The 24,836-nt window shown below is 37.2% G+C and overlaps 1 protein-coding gene across 5 annotated transcripts in view; it reads left to right on the top strand.

The window, feature by feature from the left end:
* Nucleotides 1-24,403, top strand: part of RALGAPB (Ral GTPase activating protein non-catalytic subunit beta) — a 65,262-nt gene extending 40,859 nt beyond the window's left edge. For 2 of the 5 annotated variants that reach the window (XM_088128463.1, XM_088128465.1), the window contains 15 exons: nucleotides 1,647-1,768; nucleotides 2,218-2,400; nucleotides 3,461-3,612; nucleotides 3,962-4,149; nucleotides 5,339-5,445; nucleotides 7,156-7,308; nucleotides 7,848-8,057; nucleotides 12,619-12,777; nucleotides 15,355-15,520; nucleotides 15,983-16,105; nucleotides 16,864-17,000; nucleotides 17,458-17,566; nucleotides 17,801-17,879; nucleotides 18,451-18,599; nucleotides 19,712-24,403. In XM_088128463.1, the coding sequence (XP_087984589.1) occupies nucleotides 1,647-1,768; nucleotides 2,218-2,400; nucleotides 3,461-3,612; nucleotides 3,962-4,149; nucleotides 5,339-5,445; nucleotides 7,156-7,308; nucleotides 7,848-8,057; nucleotides 12,619-12,777; nucleotides 15,355-15,520; nucleotides 15,983-16,105; nucleotides 16,864-17,000; nucleotides 17,458-17,566; nucleotides 17,801-17,879; nucleotides 18,451-18,599; nucleotides 19,712-19,905 (2,231 nt within the window). In that variant the 3' untranslated portion in view covers nucleotides 19,906-24,403. Of the gene's footprint in view, nucleotides 1-1,634; nucleotides 1,769-2,217; nucleotides 2,401-3,460; nucleotides 3,613-3,961; nucleotides 4,150-5,338; nucleotides 5,446-7,155; nucleotides 7,309-7,847; nucleotides 8,058-12,618; nucleotides 12,778-15,354; nucleotides 15,521-15,982; nucleotides 16,106-16,863; nucleotides 17,001-17,457; nucleotides 17,567-17,800; nucleotides 17,880-18,450; nucleotides 18,600-19,711 lie in introns of all 5 variants that reach the window. The other 3 variants (XM_088128464.1, XM_088128466.1, XM_088128462.1) reach the window with 2 other exon arrangements.
* Nucleotides 24,404-24,836: the final 433 nt, after the last annotated feature.

Genomic DNA, 24,836 nt, shown 5'->3' on the forward strand with positions numbered 1-24,836 from the left:
TAAGAGGTGTCTTCTGTCACATTCTTGAACCTAAATGGCAAAATTTAGCAACATTATAGGTGACCTGGAAATTTTTGTCAGCTGGTACAAAAGCTAAGTAACATCTGACTGTTGAAACATACCCTTGTGAAAGCCCAATTATATGTAGGGTAGACCAGTGTAGAAAGATAAGATGCAATGATTCTCCCATCAAATCAAGCTGGACAGAAGATTAAACCTCACTTCTCGACCCAGGAAGTGTTGTGTAATCAATTCCTTAGCCTGATCCTTGTTTAATATACATAAATTGGCTGGGAATAAGCCACACAATGTGATTTTCCAGTTAAAGACTTTCTTCCAATTGGACTAAAAATTATTACTCAGAATGAGGTGGGTCAAAACTGATGGAGTCCAATTAAGTGTACTTAATTGCTGCTATCCACATTCTTGTTTTTACTGTAGCGAGATCAGCCTAACCCTAACTTAAGGACAGCATTAGCAACACATTTAGGTGTATCACTTGCTAACAACCTTCAGCATATTAATTGGGAATTGTAGAATATCTAAAGACCATTCTAATCTAAACCTTTTGGCCTGTACTCCATCTTTTTTGTCTAAAAGGATCAATTCCTATGAAAGTATTAAATCTCTTATGCAAAGCACCCATATGTTATTGAGGTTCTGATAAATGTGAGTTGAAAGTGGAGAGACAAAAATCCATTAGTGACAATGAATTGATTTATAATGTATTTGAGTGCAATAAATGTATTTGTAAAAGGCAGAAAACTGGCAAAAAACCCACCCAAAATAGATTCTAAGATATGTTAAGCCATTTGGTACTATGTATTAAGCTATGTATTAAGCTAGTATGGTTTCCAGAATGTTCATTCATAGTAAACTAGGATAAACCAGCATTTCTGTTATATTGTGCAAAAAGACATCCAGTCCCAGATTATTTTTTTGCTTTGTGCTTTAGGATTAGTTTATGCTTTCAGTAAGGTAATAGACTTCTAAAATATTGAATTGTGAAAATAGTCAGCCTCAGGCATGGAAAAGTTTTCTGTTTTCAACTTTTATCAGAACATTTATATTGGCAACTAAAAACCAGTTTTTGTAACAGAAAAGGTTGGTTGGGGAAAGGTGATTTTTTAAAGCAGTTTGTCATTCTGAACTATTCACTTCTCAAATGTAGGAAGTTTTCCATTTCTGATTTGAAATACCTTAAAAAAAAGATAATGTTTAAGTACAGAATACTAAAAATAGGATATTGTTAGCTATATAATAATGTTGCATTTATTTATTTTGCTCAAGTTTTTTCCCTGCTAAAAAAAAGCATTTCAAAATTGGTCAAATTTCCCTTTCAAAAATATGGAAAGGGATCAGAACACACAGAAAATTTAAGTTAGCCAAATTTACCAAGATTTCATTAGCAACATTGACAAACATGGTTTTAGATCAGTACCTAGCTACCTTAGGTAACATTCAGAGTCTAAATTCTTGTTGAATGTTTTAGTTCCCCAGAGGGGTGTGTACTTTGTTTTCTGTGTGTATTGTGACTGCTTTAGCTTTTGTCTGATGGACTGCTTTGCTGCTTGTCACTAATGCTTAGTTGTTTTCCCTCCCTGTGGTGTGTGGTATTGGGGTTTATATCCTAGCTCTTCATACAGATACTGCAGCTGGACTCCTGATCCGCAGCATTCATTTGGTAACCCAAAGGCTCAACGCCCAGTGGAGACAGGAAATGAGCATCTCGCTGGCTGCATTAGAGCTACTCTCGGGTCTGGCAAAGGTGAGCATTAGGGAATCTTTCTTCTGAGAATTGTCTGCGTTAGGCTGCAGGATTTGGGCTCACCTTCTCTTTACTTCTTCACCAAAATCTCTTTCCTCCTGGAGGAACAGCTGGCAGAATTTGTTCCATGCTAGGAATGGATCTTTCTCTTGAAGGATATAATGATTTTTCTCCTACCTGGAAAAAAATTGCTGCAATTAATCTGAATTGAATAGCAATTTAATGAAATAAAATTAATTAATAAAAACAATGCTCTTTAAGCCAAAAGGGTAAGTATTTAGAAGAATATAAAAATCCAACATATATATGGAGGTTTTGTATTATAGTACATTCTATAGTTTGGTATATCATGTTAAGCTCACATGTTTTTATGGGGCTTTAATTTTACTTCGATTAATGTGGAGAGTGATTTCCTAAAGCTGAGCAACTTTTTGTACTTCTTGTGTCAGGTGAAGGTTGGCGTTGACTCTTCTGATAGGAAGAGAGCAATTAGCTCTGTGTGCTGTTACATTGTGTATCAGTGTAGTCGTCCAGCTCCTCTCCATTCTAGAGATCTCCATTCCATGATAGTAGCAGCATTTCAGTGTCTGTGTGTCTGGCTCACTGAACATCCAGACATCCTTGATGAAAAGGTAAGTGAAAATGTCTCTCTCTATATATAAGCTTAGTTATTTGTCTATGGTAATAAATACATGCAAACCTTTTTTCTGCAATCTGTCTGCATGTTTCGCTTGTAAAACCAGTACAGTAGGAATGTAAAGGTTTAGGTAGAAAGCCACATTTTGCCCTTCAACAGTTCCCCCAGGAGTTATCCTGTAGTTTGTTTTCAAAATATGCAGTGCACAACAAATCATGACATTTGCCTCAGTTAAACCATGGGGGATAGGATAAAGTAAAAGGAGCTTCTAAAGCTCTGGGTAGCTTGTATGTTCTTAAATGGTTTTAATGCAACTAATCACCAAAGACATTATGATGCACATATGTATTCCTCCTCCCCTACAAAAACTAGCTATCAAAATGACTATATATCATTTTAAATCAGGTATTGGTGAGTCCTAACAACAACAAAAAGCATCCTAGAGCTTTTATCATTACAGACTCTATAGGCTGTGGAGCTCCTATCGCTCCTAAAAGGTCTGTTAAACGAACTTTCTTAAAAACATCCAAGTGAAATCAGTGCCAGGAAAGTGAGCTGCCCTAAATAAACTAATAGTGCAAAGTACCTAAGAAACTACAGTATCTAATTAATGAAACATAACCTGAAGTAAGTTGAAGCAATGTAAAAGTTCTTTATTGTGATTTCTGTGATTCATACATATGTGTTATTCACTTACTCAGACTCCCTTTGAGAATCTTTCAAAGTTTACAGAAATGTTTGACAGGAGCCCTGCACAAGACATACCACGTGTCTAAACACAGCTCCTGCTTAATCTTTTCAGCTGTTTTGGACCAAGCCATTCTTCTTTCAGCTCCTTGTCTTATTGAGAATCTCATTATCATTTTACTTAGTTTATTCGCTTTATTCTACATTCATCCTCTCAATTCTTCTGAATATTCATAGAATTGTTTTGTCCTTCCATCAAGGACATCTGACCTAATTTAGTTATTTTATTTCTTTAGTAAAGTGTTGGATTTGTTAATAGATGCCCTGAATTTGCCAAGTAGCTGAATGGTACAACATTCCCCTTTTAGGATTGTTTAAAAGAAGTATTGGAGATTGTGGAACTGGGCATTTCAGGAAGTAAATCCAGAAGTAGTGAACAAGAAGTTAAGTACAAAGGAGATAAGGAGCCAAATCCTGCTTCCATGAGAGTGAAGGATGCAGCTGAAGCTACCCTCACATGGTATGAAAGATTATTGAAAATAATCCTCTTGATCACAGTACAATATTTTTCTTACCTTGATAGATTAATGTTTCCACAGTGAATTTGCTGAAAACGGTGTTTTACTTAAAATTAAAGAATCTTGGAAATATATGTTTGGTGTTGATTAAAGAAAATACTCTCAGGTTCTGCCTTTTCTTTTAAATACCTTTTCCTTGATTATGTTACTTAGAATTGTAGGCTACTTGATGCCTTGTGACAGCAAGTCACCGGGAAAAATGTCATCGATACAATTTATGTTACTTCCAGTATTCTAAGAATGGTTTTTCTACTAAATATGTTTTGACTAAATTATTCCTTTGGTTTACAGCATCATGCAAGTTCTTGGAGCTTTTCCTTCACCCAGTGGTCCTGCTTCCCCTTGCAGCTTAGTAAATGAGATCACCTTAATCAAATATGCTCGTCTGCCTTCTATAAACAAATACAGCTTCCGCTACTTTGTCCTGGATAACAGTGTCATCCTTGCAATGTTAGAGCAGCCTTTAGGGAATGAGCAAAGTGAGTAAATGTATTATGCAACTTTTCAGGCATCCTTGTGTATATGTGTATGTGGTTAATTAAACTGGTCTTTTGCATTATAGAATATTGTACTGAACTGTAGAATATTGTAAAATTGTGCCATATTAAATTTGGGTGGTATATCTGAGATACAGCTCACTTCAGATGATGATAACTTGGTTTCATGATGGTTCATTATCCTGGTTTGTTTCAAAACTGGTGACTAGGAGCTTCCTTGCTTGTTATATTTGTTGTATTCTCCATATACTAACTTATTTTTGGAGCCAGGTTTTACTAGACTACACTGTTAAACTTTTTTTTTTTTAGAGTGGCTTTTATGTGACCTTAAGAAAAGGTATTTCAAAGAGACATATCACAAAGTATGAATTATGTCATGAAAATGAAGAGGATAAAGCTGTAAAAGACTGGTTGTCATGATGGCTGTATAGAACATTATTAGAGACAGTAGATCTTTCAATGCCAGTTACTGGGGAATGAATAGAAAACCATATACCCTTTATGTTTAGGTTATGGGTTTTCCATAGACACCCAGGTACCATTCTGGGCACAGAATGCTGGATAAGATTGACCTTTGGTCTAATCCAGCAGAACTCTTACATTATTAGAAAATTTCAGCTGGATACTTAAGGCTCATTCTTTGCCATTAGGCTATATGAATTTTTACTAGAACTGAATTAATCTTGGAGCCTCCAAAACACATGATAAAACTTTGAGTTGCACTGAGGAATTCAAGCTGAAACCAGTTAAACACAAATTAAGTCTGCTTCTGTTTTGACAAGGTCTTGCAGCTTATCTTTAAGTATTTAGAATGTCAGAGAATTTTTTTGTCTTGTTTTGAGTCATTCAGTACTGGGTATGCTGTAGCCAACCTGCTGTTTTCTTTCCTCGTGCTTTCATTCCTCTGATAAATTAAGACTTTCCAAGTTCTGTTTATTTACAGATATAATGGGGAAGCCTATTTATTTCTTTCCAGTAATCGTATGCAGTTTCTGCACATAGAGCAGGCTTATGCTCTTATCTTCAAGTCTGACTAGTCTGTTGAATTTGTAGATCTACCAGTTGTATTACTGAATTTTTTGCTCCCTTCATTTGTTTACATATGCCCAATTTCATCTTTTTAACCATTATTATTTTAGGAGGTTATTCATGCAAGCGTTTCTCTTCCTAGATGACTTTTTTCCTTCAGTCACCATTCTGATCCGTGGGATGTCCGGAAGACATGCATGGGCACAACAACTTTGCCTTTTGCCAAGAGGAGCCAAATCAAATCAAAAGGTTTTTGTCAGAGTTCTGGGTAGAACCAATTTGCTTTCTTATAAAAGCCAAAGAGCACTGAAAAATGTTCAGTAGAAGTACTGTTATACTACCCATAATGCAGTGAATTTCTGGTTTTAATGCCCCTTTCAGTTTCACTTCCAAACTGACTCTGTGCACCACGGATTATTCCTCTCCTGGTATTTTCTTGTAGGGATCCAGGGAGGATTATATTTTTAAAAATTAAAATAAATGTGATTATTGAATTAGGGACTATTACCATCCTAATTTAGAAATGAGGGCATAATGAATCATGTTCATACATATACACAGTGTGTGTGGTTCACATCCTCCATTTAACAGTTGCACAATTTCATAATAGATAGTAATTATGGTCTGTCCTTGGCTAACCTACTGGTAGTTGTAAATAGACATTAGAACTTCTTCAGCATAAGTACTGTTTTCTTTAGTGATATGTCAGTTAATATCAAGGTAATTCTGTTTACAAAAAAAGACTCATCACAAACATATTTATTTACTAATAATCCTAAATGATTATGGTATCAACGTTCATCTTTATTCCAGAAGATTGTTTGTTCTGGTACTGTTTCTTTTCTCTGAACTAATAATACTTTAGTAAATCAAAATTATGTACTAGAAATATAACTGCCAAAGAACCGTTTGAGTTGTTTTTATATTATTTAGAAATAGTATTTGCACCCATGTGAGCTTATGTCCATATCTAAAGGTATAGATGAATCTTACTGTCTGCGGTCTTGCTGATATGTGGTTGATAAATACAGATCCAAAATTGTCTGCCATAGACAGTTTTGCATATCTGTGATTTTTGGCACACAGTTTTCAGTCAACCATCATTTTGCCACATCCACAGAAGTACAGATTGTGCTTCTAACCCCCATTCCCAATTTCTCACTGATTCCAAGAGTCTACATCAGTGTTTCTCAACCTCAGCAACTTGAAGATGGGTGGACTTCAACTCCCAGAATTCCCCAGCCAGCAAGGCTGGCTGGGGAATTCTGGGAGTTGAAGTCCACCCATCTTCAAGTTGCTGAGGTTGAGAAACACTGGTCTACATCATTCTGACTTCATATGGTCACCCTTTTCCAGCATGTTATTTCTTCCATAGTGAGAATTGGCAAGCACACAGCAGAGAGTCCTGACAAGGGAAGAGGCAAATATTCACATAAACTGTTGACCTTGAACAAGAGAGTGAAGCTGGTGATTTTTCAGTTTTCTTCAGTTCTCTTCTGAACCTAACCCTCCTGAGGTTCAGGTTTTCAATAACCATAGCTTTGTTATCTGGGGTTGTATCCTGCATATAACTGCTTGGATAACAGGATCTACCTGCATGCCCAACGTAATCTAAGAATACCTGGCAACACAATTGTATAAATGCAGATAACTTCAAGCATGACTATGAATCTTATTCACAAAAAAAAAAATGTAAAAAGCAAAACTGACTATAGGGCTGTAATACTTCACCTTGCTCAAATTATAGCTAAATTCAATAGATTATTAAATCAAGGCAGCCTCTCTCATTTTGGGTAAAATAAACATTTGGGATGCAATAATAAGTGTTAATTTTGTTCAGATGAATTACTAGTGCTGTCACCCCCAAATTTATTTCAATCTGCTTCAATGCTTTTACAATAATATAATATTAAAACATTTAAAGTAAGTCTTAAGATTGTTTTTCATTCTTTGCAATAGTTGTTTGTCCCAGAACCTCGTCCTGCACCTAAAAATGATGTTGGATTCAAATATAGTGTGAAGCACCGGCCATTTCCTGAGGAAGTGGACAAAATTCCTTTTGTGAAAGCAGACCTGAGCATTCCAGACTTGCATGAGATAGTTACTGAGGAAGTAAGAAATTTACAGTTTCCTGATTTATTTCATGTTGCTCAACAAAATTTGTTAGAAGTTTCTCTTGATATTCTTCACAACTAGTCTTTCTGGGACAAAGTAAGGTGTTTGATGCACATGTGCATCTCAGCAGCCCCATCTATTAGAACTTTCTCTACTCACTGGGCATATAAAGTAAGTCAGCCATTGTTTTTCAGGAAGCCATTGCCAGATTGGGATGGAATATCCTGTTGTCCTTATTCTTTCTGTATCCTGTGAAAATGTGAAGTCAGTCACATGTTGGTTAACATTGCTTGCAATTATTCTTTTCTTTAGAGCACTGATTTAACTGCATGTAGGGGCTGAATAGCTGTAACATGGCAACTGATGAGCATCAGTAGTCAGAATTTTATTCGGTAGAAAGCTGGAGCAAATTGCAGGAGCTTTTTTAGGCACTTGGTTTCATTGCTCTTTGCATCATGAGAAGAGGTTCTACGCCACAACTTGATCCTACGTTTGGTAATTATGGATGTTTGATGAAGTTGTTAAATACTTTTCAGCTGGAAGAACGTCATGAGAAGCTGAGAAGTGGAATGGATCAGCAAGTTCTTTATGAGAAATGTATAGATCAGCAAATGGAAGAAGAATGGAGGACGAAAAACTTCCCTGATCCAGTGACAGAGTGTAAGCCACCACCTCCTGCACAGGAGTTCCAGACAGCACGCCTCTTCCTTTCTCACTTTGGATTTCTATCACTAGAAGCATTGAAGGTGACTGAAAATTTGATATTGTCTAGTTTGCTTCAAACACAATCATTAGTAAGCAATACAGGTAGTTCTCACTTAATCACAATAGGGACTGGAAAATTGGTTGCTAAGTGGGGCAGTCATTAAGCAAGTCACCATGTGACTGGACCCAATTTTACAACCATTTTACAATGGTTGTTAAGTGAATCACATGGTCATTAAATGAATCCGGCTTCTCCAATGGACTTTTCACTTACTCATTTGCTTAACAATTTGGACAGAATTCACTTAACAACCACATGATTCGCTTAACAACCATCGTAAAAAGGTCACAAATCACAATCACGTGACCGCAGGGATGGTGGTGCAATGGTTGGCAATGGTCATAAGTATGAGTATAGGTTGTAAAGCACTTTTTCTGAGGCCATTGTAACTTTGAACCGTCATTAAACAAATGGTTGTTAAGCAAGGACTACCTGTAAAGCTACTAGGTAGCATTGATTCCATTGACTTGTGCCTCAAAATAGAACTTTATAAAGTGGAGTAAAATAGTAAAACTCTTAACAGTTTCATGTGCATTATTGAAAAAAATATCTGTGGGTGTAAGACTCCTACCTTGAAAATTGTACTATTGGGTGGAAGAGTATGCCATACTTCCTACTATATAACAAGGTCCTTGCTCTATATTGTCTGTGTGGGAGATTACATTACCTATTAGATTATCTTAATACAATTGATTTTTATGACTCTTTCACTGCCCACCCTCCCTTTTTAAAAAAAATAATAAAACCACTTAAACCAAGGGCACCCAGACATTAAAAAATGTTGGACTTTACAGGCTGGAAAGATCATGATAGTATTGTGGTGACATGAGCAGATGTGAAGACCTGTAACATTTTGTCCTTTGGAAGGGGTTGATAGATTAAGCAAAATCTAAACCTATTAGACCCCTTCATGGATCACTGCCTTGTCGTGGCGAAGGGGCTTGCGTAACTCAGTGAAGCCATGAGCTATACCGTGCAGGGCCACCCAAGACGGACAGGTCATGACAGAGAGTTCTGACAAAATGTGGTCCACTGGAGAAGGAAATGGCAACCCACTCCAGTATCCTTGCCAAGAAAACCCCATGGACAATGTTAAAAGGCTAAAAGATATGACGCCGGAAGATGAGCCCCTCAGGTCGGAAGGTGTCCAATATGCTACTGGGGAAGAGCGGAGGGCAATTCCAAGTAGCTCCAGAAAGAGTGAAGCGGCTGGGCCAAAGCCGAAAGGACGTTCAGCTGTGGATGTATCTGGAAGCGAAAAGAAAGTCCGATGCTGTAAAGAACAATATTGTATAGGTACCTGGAATGTAAGATCTATGAACCAAGGCAAGCTGGATGTGGTCAGACATGAGATGACAAGATTGAACATCGACATCTTGGGAATCAGTGAACTGAAATGGACGGGAATGGGTGAATTTAATTCGGGTGACCATTATATCTACTACTGTGGGCAAGAAACCCTTAGAAGAAATGGAGTTGCACTCATAGTCAATAAGAGAGTGGGAAAGGCAGTAATGGGGTACAACCTCAAAAACGACAGAATGATTTCAGTGCGTATCCAAGGCAAACCATTCAATATCACAGTCATCCAAGTCTATGCCCCAACCACTGATGCTGAAGAAGCTGAAGTTGACCGCTTCTATGAAGACCTACAACACCTTCTAGAACTAGCACCAAAAAAAGATGTCCTTTTCATCATAGGGGATTGGAATGCTAAAGTAGGAAGTCAAGGAGTAATCGGAATAACAGGCAAGTTTGGCCTTGGAGTACAAAATGAAGCAGGGCAAAGGCTAATAGAGTTCTGTCAAGAGAACAAGCTAGTCATAGCAAACACTCTTTTACAACAACACAAGAGACGACTCTACACATGGACATCACCAGATGGTCAATACCGAAACCAGATTGATTATATACTTTGCAGCCAAAGATGGAGAAGCTCTATACAGACAGCAAAAACAAGACCAGGAGCTGACTGTGGCTCAGATCATGAGCTTCTTACTGCAAAATTTAGGCTTAAATTGAAGAATGTAGGGAAAACCACTAGACCACTCAGGTATGACTTAGATCATATTCCTTGTGAGTACACAGTGAAGGTGATGAATAGATTTAGAGGATTAGATTTGGTAGACAGAGTGCCTGAAGAACTATGGACGGAGGTCCGTAACATTGTACAGGAGGCAGCAACTAAAACCATCCCAAAGAAAAAGAAATGCAAGAAAGCAAAATGGCTGTCTGATGAGGCTTTACAAATAGCTGTGGAAAGAAGGAATGCGAAAAGCAAGGGTGAAAGGGAAAGATATAAGCAACTGAATGCAGATTTCCAGAGAATAGCAAGGAGAGATAAGAAGGCCTTCTTAAATGAACAATGCAAAGAAATTGAGGAAAACAATAGAATGGGGAAGACTAGAGATCTCTACAAGAAAATTGGAGATATGAAAGGAACGTTTAGTGCAAAGATGGGCATGATAAAGGACAAAAAAGGCAGGGACCTAACAGAAGCAGAAGAGATTAAGAAGCGGTGGCAAGAATACACAGAAGAACTATACAAGAAAGATCTTAATGTCCCTGATGTCCATGCTGGTGTGGTCACTGACCTTGAGCCAGACATCCTAGAGAGTGAAGTCAAGTGGGCCTTAGGAAGCATTGCTAACAACAAAGCTAGTGGAGATGACAGTATTCCAGCTGAGTTATTTAAAATACTAAAAGATGATGGTGTTAAAGTGCTGCACTCAATATGCCAGCAAGTTTGGAAAACGCAACAGTGGCCACGGGATTGGAAAAGGTCAGTTTATGTTCCAATTCCAAAGAAGGGCAACGCCAAAGAATGCTCAAACTATCGCACAGTTGCACTCATTTCACATGGTAGCAAGGTTATGCTCAAAATCCTACAAGCTAGGCTTCAGCAATACATGAACCGAGAACTACCGGATGTACAAGCTGGGTTTCGAAGAGGCAGAGGAACTAGAGATCAAATCGCCAACATTCGCTGGATCATGGAGAAAGCACGAGAGTTCCAGAAAAATATCTACTTCTGCTTCATTGACTATGCAAAAGCCTTTGATTGTGTGGATCACAACAAACTGTGGCAAATTCTTAAAGAGATGGGAATACCAGACCACCTTACCTGTCTCCTGAGAAATCTGTATGCGGGCCAAGAAGCAACAGTTAGAACCGGTCATGGAACAACCAATTGGTTCAAAATAGGGAAAGGTGTACGACAAGGCTGTATACTGTCACCCTGCTTATTTAACCTATATGCAGAGTACATCATGAGAAATGCCAGGCTGGAAGAATCACAAGCCGGAATTAAGATTGCAGGGAGAATCATCAACAACCTCAGATATGCGGACGATACCACCCTAATGGCAGAAAGTGAAGAAGAACTAAAGAGCCTCTTGATGAGGGTGAAAGAGGAGAGTGCAAAAGCTGGCTTGAAACTCAACATTAAAAAAACTAAGATCATGGCATCTGGACCCATCAATTCCTGGCAAATAGAAGGGGTAGAAATGGAAGCAGTAACAGACTTCATTTATTTGGGCTCCAAGATCACCGCAGACGGAGACTGCAGCCATGAAATTAAAAGACGCTTGCTCCTTGGGAGGAAAGCTATGGCAAGCCTAGATAGCATATTAAAAAGCAGAGACGTCACCTTGCCGACAAAGATCCGCATAGTCAAAGCTATGGTTTTTCCAGTAGTAATGTATGGCTGTGAGAGCTGGACCATAAAAAAGGCCGAGCGCCGAAGAATTGATGCCTTTGAACTGTGGTGCTGGAGAAGACTCTTGAGAGTCCCCTGGACTGCTAGGAGGTCAAACCAGTCAATCTTAAAGGAAATCAACCCTGATTGCTCATTGGAAGGATCGATAATGAAGCTCAAGCTCAGATATTTTGGTCACCTAATGCGAAGAGAGATCTCTTTGGAGAAGACCCTGATGCTGGGAAAGATTGAAGGCAAAAGGAGAAGAGGACGGCAGAGGATGAGATGGTTAGATAGCATCACTGAAGCAATGAGCATGAAACTGAGCAAACTCAGGGAGGCAGTGAAGGACAGGAAGGCCTGGCGCAATATGGTTCATGGGGTCACGAAGAGTCGGACACGACTTAACGACTAAACAACAACAACAAAAACCTATTAGAACTTTGAAACATCTTTTTAGGATTTATTTTTACACAAAAAAATTATACTACTGAAATTAGTGACATTGAATTTTACTGTAGGCATCTTTGGGGCTCCAAAACGGGAGCGAGTAGTCTCTTGATTGATGTAGATTGCTTATTCTTGATCTGGAACTTTTTCCCCCATTCCCTGCTTTTTGTAAAATCTTGCTAATGAAACGTTATGGAGAACTTAACAGTTAATAAACTTTTTTTGTGCCATTTCAGTTGATTCTGATAAAAATATTGCAGTGTGTGGCTTTTGGATTTTGTTTTCATACACTAATACAGTAGTTACTCATTAACAAGCTGAAGTAGTTTATCTTAATTCTTCATAATTATTTTTTGGGGTTATTTAGCATTAACATCTGCACTTTTTTGGCTAGGAACCTGCTAATAGCAGACTACCTCCTCACCTGATTGCACTTGATTCTTCTCTGCCTGGGTTTTTTGATGATATTGGTTATCTGGACTTGCTACCATGTCGTCCTTTTGATACTGTTTTCATCTTCTACATGAAGGCAGGCCAAAAAACAAGCCAAGAAGTAAGTAATATGCTGATTCCTTGTAGTTTGTTACCAACTGGTACAAGCATATGCTGTAGAGTGCAATAGTCCATATTCAGGACATCTTACAGGTATTCAGATAAGTTGTTTTCACATCAGTGGGAATGAAATTATTCAGAATTTTGTGCCACAATAATTTGACTAAATTTATTTTGCAAGAGGTAGAGATTATACATAACTTGTATTTTATTTACATACACAATTTTTAATCTTCGTTTCTTAACCTATCCTAATTCTACTTATTCAGGGCAAGAGGTTATGTGGGACACTTAAGATTGATTTTCCAACTATTGGAAATGGTGTTTTAGAACTCTTCTGAGACTTCTTAACTACTGTAAGGAGTAGAAACTCCTTTAAAAAGCAGAATGGTTTTCAGGAAGCTGAATTCTGTATTAAGTAACACATTGACAATATTCAGAAGTAACAGTCCTGGTTGTACAAGTTGTGGTTTATCAGGCCAAAACAAGCCTTGTGTCTGTGTACATCCCATAATATTTCTAGCTTCAGAGATGTTACAATGGTTTTATTCAGCCAACATTTCCTATGATGTCCTGAGAAACATACTCAAGGACCCTTTGGAAATCATACCAAACCAGGTTATGAGAAATTTGGTTTAATAAACTGATGTCAGCACTGAAGCTGGGCATATGAAAGGGCTTGCATGTGCATAAAACTTTTTCTTGGTCTGATAAACAATATCTTAATTAATCAAATCAATTACAGTACTGTGCAAAAGTTTTAGGCAGGTGTGAAAAAAATACTGTAAAGTAAGAATGCTTTCTAAAATATATATTGTAATTGTTTATGTTTATCAATTTACAAAATGCAAAGTGAGCAAACAGAAGAAAAACTCAGATCAGTATTTGGTATGACCACCCTTTGCCTTCAAAACAGCATCAGTTCTTCTAGGTACACTTGCACACAGTTTTTGAAGGAACTCGGCAGGTAGTTTGTTCCAAACATCTTGGAGAACTAACCACAGATCTCCTGTGGATGTAGGCTGCCTCAGATCCTACTGTCTCTTCATGTAATCCCAGACAGACTCGATGTTGAGATCAGGGCTCTATGGGGGCAAAACCATCACTTCCAGGACTCTTTCTTTATGCTGAAGATAGTTCTGAATGACATTGGCTGTATGTTTGGGGTTGTCCTGCTGCAGAATAAATTTGGGGCCAATCACACGCCTCCCTGATGGTATGGCATGATGGATAAGTATCTGCCTGTATTTCTCAGCATTGAGAACACCATTGACCAAATCTCCAACTCCATTTGCAGAAATGCAGCCCCAAACTTGCAAGGAACCTCCATCATGCTTCACTGTTGCCTGCAGACACTCATTCTTGTACCGCTCTCCAGTCCTTTGGCAAACAAATTGCCTCCTGCTACAGCCAAATATTTCAAATTTTGACTCATCAGTCCAGAGCACCTGCTGCCATTTTTCTGTACCCTAGTTTCTATGTTTCCGTGCATAGTTGAGTCACTTAGCCTTGTTTCCACGTCGGAGGTATGGCTTCTTGGCCGCAATTCTTCCATGAAGACCACTTCTGGCCAGACTTCTCCAGACAGTAGATGGGTGTACCTGGGTCCCACTTGTTTCCACCAGTTCTGTGCTGATGGCACTACTGGATATCTTCCGATGTCAAAGGGAAGTAAGCATGATGTGTCTTTCATCTGCTGCATTAAGTTTCCTTGGCCGACCACTGCATCTACAGGCCTCAACGTTGCCCATTTCTTTGTGCTTCTCCAAAAGAGCTTGAATAGCACGTCTTGAAACTCCAGTCTGCTTTGCAGTTTTTGCCTGGGAGAGACCTTGCTGATGCAGTCTAACTACCTTGTGTCTTGTTGCTGTGCTGAGTCTTGCCATGGTGTGTGACCTGTGACATGAAACTGTCTTCCACAACCTCACCTTAGTAGCAGAGTTTGGCTGTTCCTCACCCAGTTTTAAGCCTCCTACACAGCTGTTTCTGTTTCAGTTAATACCTGTGTTTCAACCTACATATGAAATTGATGATCATTCACACCTGCTTGGTGTAATTGGTTAATCATGCACCTGACTCTAATTCTACAAGATCCCTGACTTTGTGTAAGTGTACAAAGTGTGCAAGTGTAAGAATTGATGCTGGTTTGAAGCCAAAGGGTAGTCACACCAAATATTGATTTGATTTAGATTTTTCTTCTGTTTGCTCACTTCGCATTTTGTAAATTGATAAACATAAACCAGTACAATATATATTTTTGAAAGCATTCTTACTTCACAGCATTTTTTCACACCTGGCTAAAACTTTTGCACAGTACTGTATATCTGCTTTAGACATTCTGTAGTGTTTCTGTTTGAATAGATGGCATAGACTGCTCCAGTCTACCTCACTGACATATAGTACAGTTAGTCTTATTTATCTTATTTACTGTACCAGCCAAATTGCTTGATACTTCAAGGCAGCTATTCTGGACATTCTAAAAATGCAAAAGAAAGTGCTGATTTCCACAACAGTGTTAGTAAGAAATTGCCTCTATAGCTTTTGCTTTTTTCTGCTATACTGGTCTTTTCCTCCCCAGATTTTGAAGAATGTAGAGTCTTCCAGAAATGTTCAGCCACACTTCTTAGAGTTCTTGCTATCTCTTGGATGGTCTGTTGATGTGGGCAAGCACCCTGGATGGACAGGGCATGTTTCAACTAGCTGGTCCATCAACAGCGTCTGCGATGAGGAGGGGTCAGAGCAAGGTGATGTGCTTTCTTAGGTTTGGGACAGAGTAACATACTGAAACAACTCCATTTCCCCTTCCCCATCTTTTCCATTTGAGCACGATCTTGGTGGACTAAATGATCTTAGCAGAGAATTCTTTGTAGAGGGCAAATATAATCATTCTGCAGTGATTTGGGACAGTTAATTGCTCAGAATTGCTCCTTCTCCTCACACATGGATTTAAGCAATGAGGTGTCCTGAGACTATTGCTCTTCTCATGCTTATGTTGGAATAGGTACATCCAGTCTACAGATCTTTAGATGCAGCATACACAGCATATAAAATCTTTTCAGTTAACCAAAGAACAAGTTGTTGATTTGGGGACTGTTGGTTGGGAAGTAGGTTAATCTTCAAAATATTAGAAGAGCACAGCTCTTTTAATAAAGTCCAGAACAGGGCTGAAAGGCTTTTCCTTGATTTTATTTTTTTTCTCTTCTCAGATGAAGTAATCTGTTCAGAAGACATGGGAGCCAGTATTTTCAATGGGCAAAGGAAGGCATTGTATTATGCAGATGCTCTTACAGAAATCGCTTTCGTTGTTCCTTCGCCTGTGGAGTCCTTAAGTAAGTATACTACATGTGCCTCTGATTCTGTAATTGATTGAGAAATATTTCAGCATTCATATTAGAACTGCATCCTGCATTGCAGTAGAACTTGATGCATATCAAAAATATGTGGTGCATCCATTTTTACTTTGTCACTCTAAGCTGGAACAAGATTTATTTTTTCCTCTCTGCTGCAGAAAGCCATAGGTGGTTTCGGCTTACTGATACACGTTCCTGTGGTCTGCACCCATTTCTTTTGCCAAGTCATTATTTGTTAAGCTTTTAATATGTACCCACTTCTCTTGTGAAGTGTTAAATGCATTTTAAAGAAATTCCTAAAGTGGTTCAAATAAGGAATACAAATGTTTAGGTCACCTTGTTTTCAAGTTTTGTGACATGTCAATAACATATAAAGTCTCTTATGGGGAGAACATAATGTTCGAGTACATACAGAAATGTTTCTGCGTAGTAAGTTATAGGAAAGTCTTCTGCCTAAAATTCTGTCAAGCTGCTTCCAGTCAAAATTGAGAAAAACTGAGCTGGATCACTAAAAGTTTCGCATAATCCTCTGTTTGCATTTTATTTGCACAGTTATGATGGAACCAGATATGGCTATTGGATGCAGACTAGGGAAACTGCAGGGCTCCCAATTGCATTGTGGGCTTTTTCTGCTCTTAAGTGAATTGAGCTGTCTGGAAAAGTACTTTTGGCATTCAAAATGGATTTGGAGTTGATGGACTTCTTGTTTTAAGAAACTTCTTTCTTTTGGGTTTCAGCAGATTCATTAGAAAGCAATGTCTCAGACCAAGAAAGTGATTCTAACATGGATCTCCTACCTGGGATACTAAAGCAGCAAGCACTGACACTTGAGCTCTTTCCCAATCATACAGACAATCTCAGTACTTCACAGAGGGCAAGTTTATTCTGTGTGAATAAATTTAGACTTGAACTTTAAATATAAGTTATGACTTTTATATCTATAGCAAAATAGTGAGAATTTTGTGAAAGATCAGTTGAAAGCAGAGCCAACAGAATTTAATAGATGTGAGTCTCTGCTGTTCTGCTTTGCCATACAATTTTAACATAATAATGGCATTAATTGGCATGTAGGTTGTATCTTCTTCCAATACACTTTTTTATCATAGGGAAATGTCTTATTAAATACAGTATTTTTATTGCCAATTGTGTGTGATATAGTCTTGGGCAGTACTTAGTTTCACAGTAAGACGTTTATTGTTAGTGAATTGTTTCATAAGTTACATGTTGCTGAAATTTGTTAATTTCCTTCAGACTCTTAGAACTGAATACACATTGCTAATTTTGATCAACTGGTGAACACTTGTTTTTTTATATATATATATTTGCAACAGCTCAGTCCAACTTCCAGATCAAAGAAGTTGCCACAAGGTCGGGCTATTCCCCCAATGGGACCTGAAACCAAGGTGTATGTGGTTTGGGTTGAACGCTATGATGACATAGGTATGTGATTCTTTATCTGATGTAAGCCTTGGCATTTTCTAGTAATTTCCCATCCAAATTCCAGTCCTCTTTATTTTTTCTGAAATTAGTCAGAATTATCTATGTGCTGCTACCTACAATAACAAATTTGATTTAGCTTCCAGATTTTTTCTGTGTTGTCTTGAAACTTTTTATGGACTTGAAAATGTATTGCAAAATTTATTATTGTTATTTATTGTTATCTTTGCCTTGCAGAGAATTTCCCCCTCTCTGACTTGGTTTCAGAGACTAGCACTGGAGTAGAAACTACAACAAATAGCAGCACTTCACTGAGGTATGACTTAATTTCTCTACCTTTTCGCTGCAGCTGTTTCTGTGTGGGCATAGTCTGTTCATATGCAATCTGTGAGTTAGGCATTACCACAATCAAGTCCTAACCAGTAAATTGTGACAAATAGGCATGTCAAGTGTGTATAGGTGGAAGCATGTTTACTTCATTTCCAAGTATATTTTTCATGGTGTGGGCAAGAAAACTATTCCCTAATGAAACTTAAACTTGTTGCAGTTAATACCTCTTGCTAATGATTTTGTACTTTGTGCCAATGCCACACATGAGCTCTGGTTCTTAGGTTTGCAGCTTGCTTCTGTTACTTCCAACATTTCTACTGATATTTGTGGGTATTAAGCCAGCCTGTATATCTGCTGTATAGCTGGCATCAGTTTTGTAATACTGTCTACATTTGGTCTCCTGCTGAGGTTGGAAAAATAAAAGTCAGGGTATAGTTGACATCTTTGCTAATAATGTTTTACTTTTTATATTATTTAGAAAGTGAAAGCTTCAAAAACTATTGCTTTGCTTATATATTTAAATGTTTATTGATTTGGTAACTTATGTGGTTTTTAAGATCTGCTACTCCTGAAAAAGAAGTGCCAGTGATTTTCATCCATCCCCTCAATACTGGATTATTCAGGGTAAAAGTACAAGGAGCTACTGGAAAATTCAATATGGTTATCCCTCTAGTGGATGGCATGATAGCTAGCAGGAGAGCTCTAGGTACGTTTTCTGATTAATAACTGATGACTAATTTACTTTTTGCTGGACTATGAATGGAGTGTGTTATTAATGTAACCTTTAATGTTACATCAGCACTAAACTACTTCTGATTTGAAAAATCTATCAATTCTTCCTTCTCCTTGTGCTGAAGTCTCTTTTTCAGGCAATTTTCCAGTGAAGAAGCCAGGCTTTCTCGGGGACCATAGTTTATTGGGGGATGGTTGAAAGAGCAGTATATTGGTGGTAATGCTTTCGTGCCACATTGGATCTCCTTCCTCCCAGTATTGGGGAAATACTGACTAAGGGGTTGTGGAAAAAAGTGATAAAGGAGAATCAAGTTGGACTTGTACTCATACTTTTCAGATCTATTGCTACAGGTATATGTACTAATAACATTCCTAAAATGTTAGTGAGAACTTCCAACAGTAAGAGATCTATTGGAGTACTCCAATAAACTCAACTTTCTGTCAGTCCATAGTACAACCTCAAGTCAGATGTGCAAGGCAATCTAAACGTAATTACTGTTTTGGTGGGATAGTGAGAATCGGGAGTAGTAAGGATTCAGATCCTCCATCCTTCCGACCCTGCTCCTCCCAATCCCCATTACTTCTTAGTTCTTTACAATATTGCAGATTCCTAATGTTGAAAGAAATCAGCCAAGAATGGGAGCATAATCCAATGTTACAGTCTACTGTGCCAGCAGTGGCTGGTATGGAAACAGAATCCAGGATTTGGATTTCCCCTCTAGTCATGATTGCTGGATGATGTGGTTCAGCAGTATCTAGAGGACAACAGGTTCCTTATCTTCAGCCCTTTTAAACTTTCCTAGGATAAGTCTGCATTCAGAATGAAGTAACTAGACACTGAAATTGCTAATTCTGTAATAGTATGAAACTTACTCCACAGTTATATATTACATCTCAAGGCCTCCTGTATCTATCATTATATCTAACAAACAATATAGGATAAAATGATATCTGTTGTTTATTGCTGTTTGATGTTTTGGCTATATATTCAAATTGTTAGAATAAAAATGAAAGGAAAAATCTTTTTTTTTAATTATATTCCTGAGTGTAATAAACTGTATTAACTTTATTCCCTTTTTATTTAAGGGTTCTTAGTGAGACAGACAGTAATAAATATTTGTCGAAGAAAAAGGTTGGAAAGTGACTCATACAATCCCCCTCATGTCCGTCGAAAACAGAAAATAGCTGACATTGTCAATAAATACAGAAACAAACAGCTGGAACCAGAGTTTTATACCTCTCTTTTTCAAGAGGTTGGACTTAAAAACTGTAATCCTTAGACCAGGACCCTCTTTGAACAATTAAATTGCAGCTTGGTGTCTGCAACAATGAAATAAAATCTTCCCACTCATGGACCTCTTGTGTAAACAAACCACATTCTGAGCATGACTTGTGCTTCTACTGCAAGAAAATAGAGGACTTGCTTTTGGCTCCAGTCCTGCAATCCTGAGCACATCATCACACCTTCAGATGCTACAGAGAGACAAGCTTTGATAATGAATAATTATTTATTAATAGACAATATAATGGATGTATAGCAAATAGAAGATTAACTACACTTCTCATGATTTCCTATGTTTGGAAAAAAAAAAAAAAAAGCCCGATTCTGAGCATAGAGTTAACACCTAAAGTTTCATATTTGGTTTCTCTAGCAGATTAGACTCAAGGGCAAATTATTTTAGATAAATTATTTGTGTGTCTGCCTGCTTGGTTTGCGTTCCCATTTACAAGCAGGTTGGATATATGATTTTATTTAACATCTAACCAGAAAATTCTATTTGGATCTTGTCCTCTACTTTCAAAGCCATGGACTGGTTGCTAAATGTTTTATCTTTGTAAGTTGTTATTGTCTTTGTCTTCTGCTGGTCTGTCCAGAATAAAAATCTTGAGCTATTGGCTTGAGAGAGAAGCAAAAATACCTTCTTTGGAATACAAATGGTTCATCCTTGTCCAGTGGTTAGTTTTGAAATATGCCTGTGTTGATGACATCTGAGCTGTCCACCACAATTTTCTGAAAGATAAGCAAAACCCTTGTTATGGAATTTGGTACAGTTGGATGTGTGTTGTATGTGTAAACACACCTATATACTCAATACATGAAAATTAGCTACTACTTGAAACCTAAATTAAAGATTTCAGAATCACAGTCACACTTTCAGTCATTTCAGCTGAATGCCGGACTTGGCAGGCATTCACTATCTAGTGTCAAGGGAAATAAAGAACACACAAGTTTAATATGAGGTCATAAAATTGTTGTTAAAATACATATGTGGGCTAAATACATATTTCAGAAGAGTTGCAACTCTCTAAAAAAATTGGGGGGGGGGCCTTGTAGGTATAGCATACTAGAATGTAATACTGGAAGGGATGATTCTGCCAAAAACTGAGCACTCTTGCCAACGTACTCCCCCACCCCTGGCCTAATAACATCATAACACCAATTTGTACAAAATACATGTTGCATGATGGTTGAAAGATGGTCTTCCTTCATTTGTATTGACTGCTGTGTTCTGTACTACTAGAAGTTAACAGGATCTACAGTTTTTGGTAGATGCCAGGCATGAGACTCTTGTAATGTCTACAAGCCTTGAAAATCTTTGTATAGCTCTGAAGATTATATAGTTAATGGCTGAGGTAGACATAGGGCAGGATAGAAATGCTTTTAGAGAACTTTTGTTAACACATCTAAACATTAACCCACACACGTTGTAAATGGAAATAATTTCTTCCCAGAGAGTATCCAGAACATTTCAGAGACAAATCTTTTTGGGGAGCATGGGTAAACAATCAAAAAGATCCTATGAGCCTGGATTTGAAAATAGTTCCTATTGATTCAGTGGAATGTAGTTCTTAATAAATATATCAGGAGATATTTAGGCCAGCAAGAATTCACTTCCTGATTTTCCAACACAATTTGGTGCTTTGTTCTTTTTGTTTTGTTTCCTTTTTTTTTCAACCATCATAATAGAGTAGAGATGAGAATATTTTTGGTTCATTATAGAACACTGCTGCCACAGTTGAAAATTAAACACTTTGCCACAAAGTCACTGGATTAACTTCATAATAACCCCATAATATTTAGGACTGGTCACCTATGTATTAAAGTAATAAACAGTCTAGTAACTCCTTCTCTGCTATTGAAACAAAGCTGATTTAGAGAATAAATCTAAAAGAATAAGGAACTTGTAATATTAAATATGCCTTGGATACTTAGTAGGGAGCTCATTCAATATTTTGGTTTTAAACATGAAAATCTCTTTAGTTGACTTACTTTGATGAACAAATGGCCAGTAATCATCGCCAGCAAGTAAACCTTTATCTGTGTGTTATATTGTTAGACCCATTCCATTCTAAAATTAATTATTATGGTAAATTCATTTTGTTTAGCAAAGTAAGTCTATATCATAAAATGTGAATATTGATTCTCTTACTCTTGCTGGCAACAATCTGTTGCAAAACACTTCATAAGTTGTTCGTGCTTTTCCTTTTTTATATCCAATTTTACCAGGGCACATGGCATAGAATTAAAAGGAAATATATGTATAAAATATATACATATGAAGGTTCCTTTTCATATCATTCTAAATATTGATATGTAAGGAGATGCTTTCAGGCAGGGGAACAGGCAAACTGTACTCATTCAGTGCCTGCAAAAGTTATTTTTTGAAATAAATTTCCAAGGAAAAGCATTTTGGGACAAACCTAACAGTGGGAATCTTTTCTTTCTTCTTTTCTTTTCTTTATAGTAAAGTTATGTCAAAAAAGGAACAGCATTCAAGTGTGGACCAATTTGCTAAAAGAGAAGTTGAAAAAATTACTAGCTGTGACTCTGTGTGTGTGTGTGTGTGTGTGTGTGTGTGTGTGTAATACCTACTTTGCAGCTGGTTTCTAACAATTAGTAATGAGAATTGTTTGCTACCCAATATTCTTCTAAGAGGGATAACCTTTATTTCTTAAATTGTGACCTTTTTGAAGAGAAAAGTGACCCTAAAAACAATAGTTTTAAGAGAAGATTCAGTAATGGACAAGATGGTTGTATTGAATTAGCAGGGTGATTATTGTTATTTTGGTAGGTCCAAATGTACCTGTTTGGAAAATAAGGACAAACAATAAACCTAATTCCAAAGTCTGCCAAGTTTTGTGGTTCTAAGGCAGGACTGGAACAGCAAATAGCAAGGCCAGTGGGGATCCTGAGGTATATAGGTATTTATATAGCACATTGTATTTGATACTGAAGACTTGCCAATGTTAATCCAGTGCATGAGCACTAAAATAATTGTAAACTTGCCTAGATATTGCTTAGCTTTATAAATTGACCAGTCACATTTTGTTCCTAGATTAAATGGCATGACCAATGCATGGCTACCATAAAAAATACCACAATTGAGAGTCTGCATATATGCATCAATTGCTGACTTAGCTATAATTGTTTGAATCATATATGTACTCTGGACAAACCCACTAGTTAATATGATTACTAACAACTTGTCAAAATATCTTGAATTAAACATGTGTAAAAGAAATTCACAATGGTTTTTTAAACTAATTAGAAACAGGACAAGACTTAAAATAAATTGCCTTTAACTATCCATTCAAGTTTAAAGATCTATAGCTCAGTAAAATAAATTTTAGTCTGTTAGACTCTTCTATAAAGCCACAAGAAACATTCTGCTTGTAAAGAGGGTTTTTTTTTCTTTCCCCACAAGTTCCTTTTTCTTCTGCACATCTGAATTTATCCCCATGGCTTGATTGGACTTTATTATTTGCTTTAAGCAGCCTTAATTTAGTGTAGATTCAAAAAAGCTCTCAAGTAGGCAATCTGTCCTGAATCTACTTGCATAAATCCTCCTAATTTAAATCTGTTTATTACTGCACAAAAAGTCTTGGTGTTGAGGCCTATTTGTGATACTGCTGATAAAAATTATAAGGCAGAATATGCAACAGAAATTGAATCAAACAGCACTGAGTGTTTAAAAGAAACTTATAAGGGCTTACTTTCATTGCATTCTCTCAGATAATGCATATGATGTGGTCCTCTTGTACAAATGCTGGTTGTGTTTTCTGTGTATAGTTGAGAAGGCTTCCAAATGCACTGGTAACTTTCTATTTTCTGTGCAGAACTGTTGATTGCAATAAAATGTTTTGTCTAGACCTCTCAGAAATAGTCACATCTGAAAATTTAATTTTTGGATCAATGAAACTTCAGACATCCTATATTAGCCTGCCCCAAGCTGATACAATGTACTTCCAGATGTTGCTGGCCATCCCATCCTGGGAATTTTGGGAATCCAACACTTCTGGAGGGCAGTAATTTGGAGAAAGTTGTCTAATATAAATAAATTTCAGGGTAGCAATTACATTTCCAAATTTTATTTTGAATACTATTCCACAAGGTAATTAAAGAGAATATAAATTTATAAAGCAGATAGCTTTCCTACCATTAATGTTGCTTGTTTCCTATTATCATTTCATTTTGTACTCTTTCATTCTAGTCTCTTGATGAGATATAATATTAGGGCTACACATATTTATCCTGTCTGTTTTTGTCGTAAGATGTGGTTACCATCCTTTTAATAGATCATTATATTGCTATAAATTGAGCAAGAAAATGCAATCTTCATAGCACTTCCATATAAAAGATATGTTTTAGTACCTTCAGCAAAAAGTTTTCACTTAAAAAATAAAGCCCTTTTCTTATGCAGATTTTCAAGCGTTTATTAATGTACAGCATGCATATATATATATATATATATATATATATATATATATATACACATACATACACACACACACACACATACATACATACATACATACATACATACGAACTTGAGGGAGCTGAACGGAATCATGTCTGAAGTAAGTAGCTAATCTGTATGCAGAGCAGCTGGAACACAGCTGTAGGAAACAAAGCTTGTTTCCAATCCTCAGAATCTTATTTGCTTCAATGGGTCATGAACAGATAGGAATGCCTTGAGAATTGGACTGCCCAATATTTGAAGTTGCTTCCCAGTCAGGAAGAATACAATTGTCATGCAGCCGAATATTTGGCACGGGGATTATAGGACTACAGTTTAAGATGAACAGGGAACAAAAATACAACCGTGATTCAGTGATAAGTTCACAATCATAAGAAGGTATCTTTAAAGAGGTGTTTCAAGAGTGCTTTGAAAGAGATGGCTAGATACCATTTGCTTAAAATCATGTACAA

This window comes from Python bivittatus, unplaced genomic scaffold (genome assembly GCF_059951505.1).
Source record: "Python bivittatus isolate LINGU-HERP-01145 unplaced genomic scaffold, Pbiv_v1 ctg000700_np1212, whole genome shotgun sequence".
Taxonomy (NCBI): domain Eukaryota; kingdom Metazoa; phylum Chordata; class Lepidosauria; order Squamata; family Pythonidae; genus Python; species Python bivittatus.